General features: G+C 49.5%; 1 protein-coding gene across 1 annotated transcript; it reads right to left on the bottom strand.

The window, feature by feature from the left end:
- Nucleotides 1-120: 120 nt before the first annotated feature.
- LOC109509467 (intracellular protein transport protein USO1-like) lies at nucleotides 121-1,119 on the bottom strand (the record flags this gene model as incomplete). The annotated part of the gene is made up of 4 exons (XM_019859314.1): nucleotides 121-375; nucleotides 659-732; nucleotides 845-938; nucleotides 1,028-1,119. Coding segments are annotated over 4 exons (498 nt in total), but the record flags the coding sequence as incomplete, so codon positions are not given.
- Between the last annotated feature and the right edge of the window lie 64 nt (nucleotides 1,120-1,183).

Genomic DNA, 1,183 nt, shown 5'->3' with positions numbered 1-1,183 from the left:
AAAAAAAAAAAATTTGAATCATTTCACTTTAAATGACAAAAATCAAATGCGGTCCCTGTTTCTTGTGTATGTAAAATGTAAGCAAGAGAGAGTAACTCAAACAATTCATGTATTCGATGTTTGACATCCAAAGCACGTCAAGTGTACCTGCGCCCCAGAAGCTCAGCTTCCTCCTCCCTGACGACGTCGTGTTCTTTCTGCATCTCTCCGCACTTCCTCCGTCCGGCCTCCGCTCGGGCCCGGAGAGCCTCCAGCTCCTTGGCCAGCTCCTCCTTTTGTGCCCTGAGGTGGTCGTTTTGCTCCTCCGCCTCCTTCGCTTGCCGCCTGATGCCTGCAAACTGGGCGTCCGTTGCTTCCAGCGTCTTCGCGGCGGCTCTAAAGGCCAATTTGTGCAAATGAGGAACGCTCGCATTTCACACCGGACACTAAAAGCGGCATTCGTTATGTCTTGACACCGTCGCTTCCAAAGTGGCAACAAACACCTTTTAGCGAGAGGGGGAAAGCGTATCAGGCGCTGAATTGAGCCATTTCTGTTTTCTTGCGCCGCCTCGACCGAAGGAGACTAAGCAGCCCATTCCCCGAGTTTATATCCCGAGCGTTTGGAACATTTCCTGCACTTATTGGACACAGATTGTGAAACGTGTTCTCAGGTACTCACTCCATCTTGGAGCGCTTCTCTGCAATCTCCTTTAAAATCTGCTCAGGTGCGGCGAGGAGCTGAGCTTTCTCGGCCTTTGCAAGCACGCAAACACACAAGAGAGGGAGAAAGTAGATTTGTTATTTTATTGATGGTGAAGATGGAGCCAATGCCCGCTCGCTCGCTCGCTCACACACATACACACACCTCTTTGATTTGTCGGATTTTCTTCATTTCGTCCAGCTCTTTCGCTTCCTCGAGTGTCTGCATTTGGTACGTTTCCATGTCTTCCTTCAGGGCGCTGGGCGAGACAAACGCGGAGAAGGTACACGCTGATGTTTTCATGCACATTTAATGTTTGGCGGCAGAGACGCGGTAGAAAACAAATACCTGATTTCCATCTGTCTGTGGGCCACTTCTTTTTTCAGTTTCTCACATTTGTCCTGCAGGGTCACAGTGGTGCTCTCCAGTTCGTGTGGGATCTGACAGCGGATTAATTATCAGCTGGGGAATGTACCAAATAATTGTTCGTGTCACTTTTGCGCG

The sequence above is a fragment of the Hippocampus comes genome, unplaced genomic scaffold (assembly GCF_001891065.2).
Source record: "Hippocampus comes isolate QL1 unplaced genomic scaffold, H_comes_QL1_v1.1 C16909666, whole genome shotgun sequence".
Classification (NCBI taxonomy): domain Eukaryota; kingdom Metazoa; phylum Chordata; class Actinopteri; order Syngnathiformes; family Syngnathidae; genus Hippocampus; species Hippocampus comes.
The sequence above is the reverse complement of the archived record's forward strand: the minus strand, read 5'-3'. Positions and strand labels throughout refer to the sequence as shown.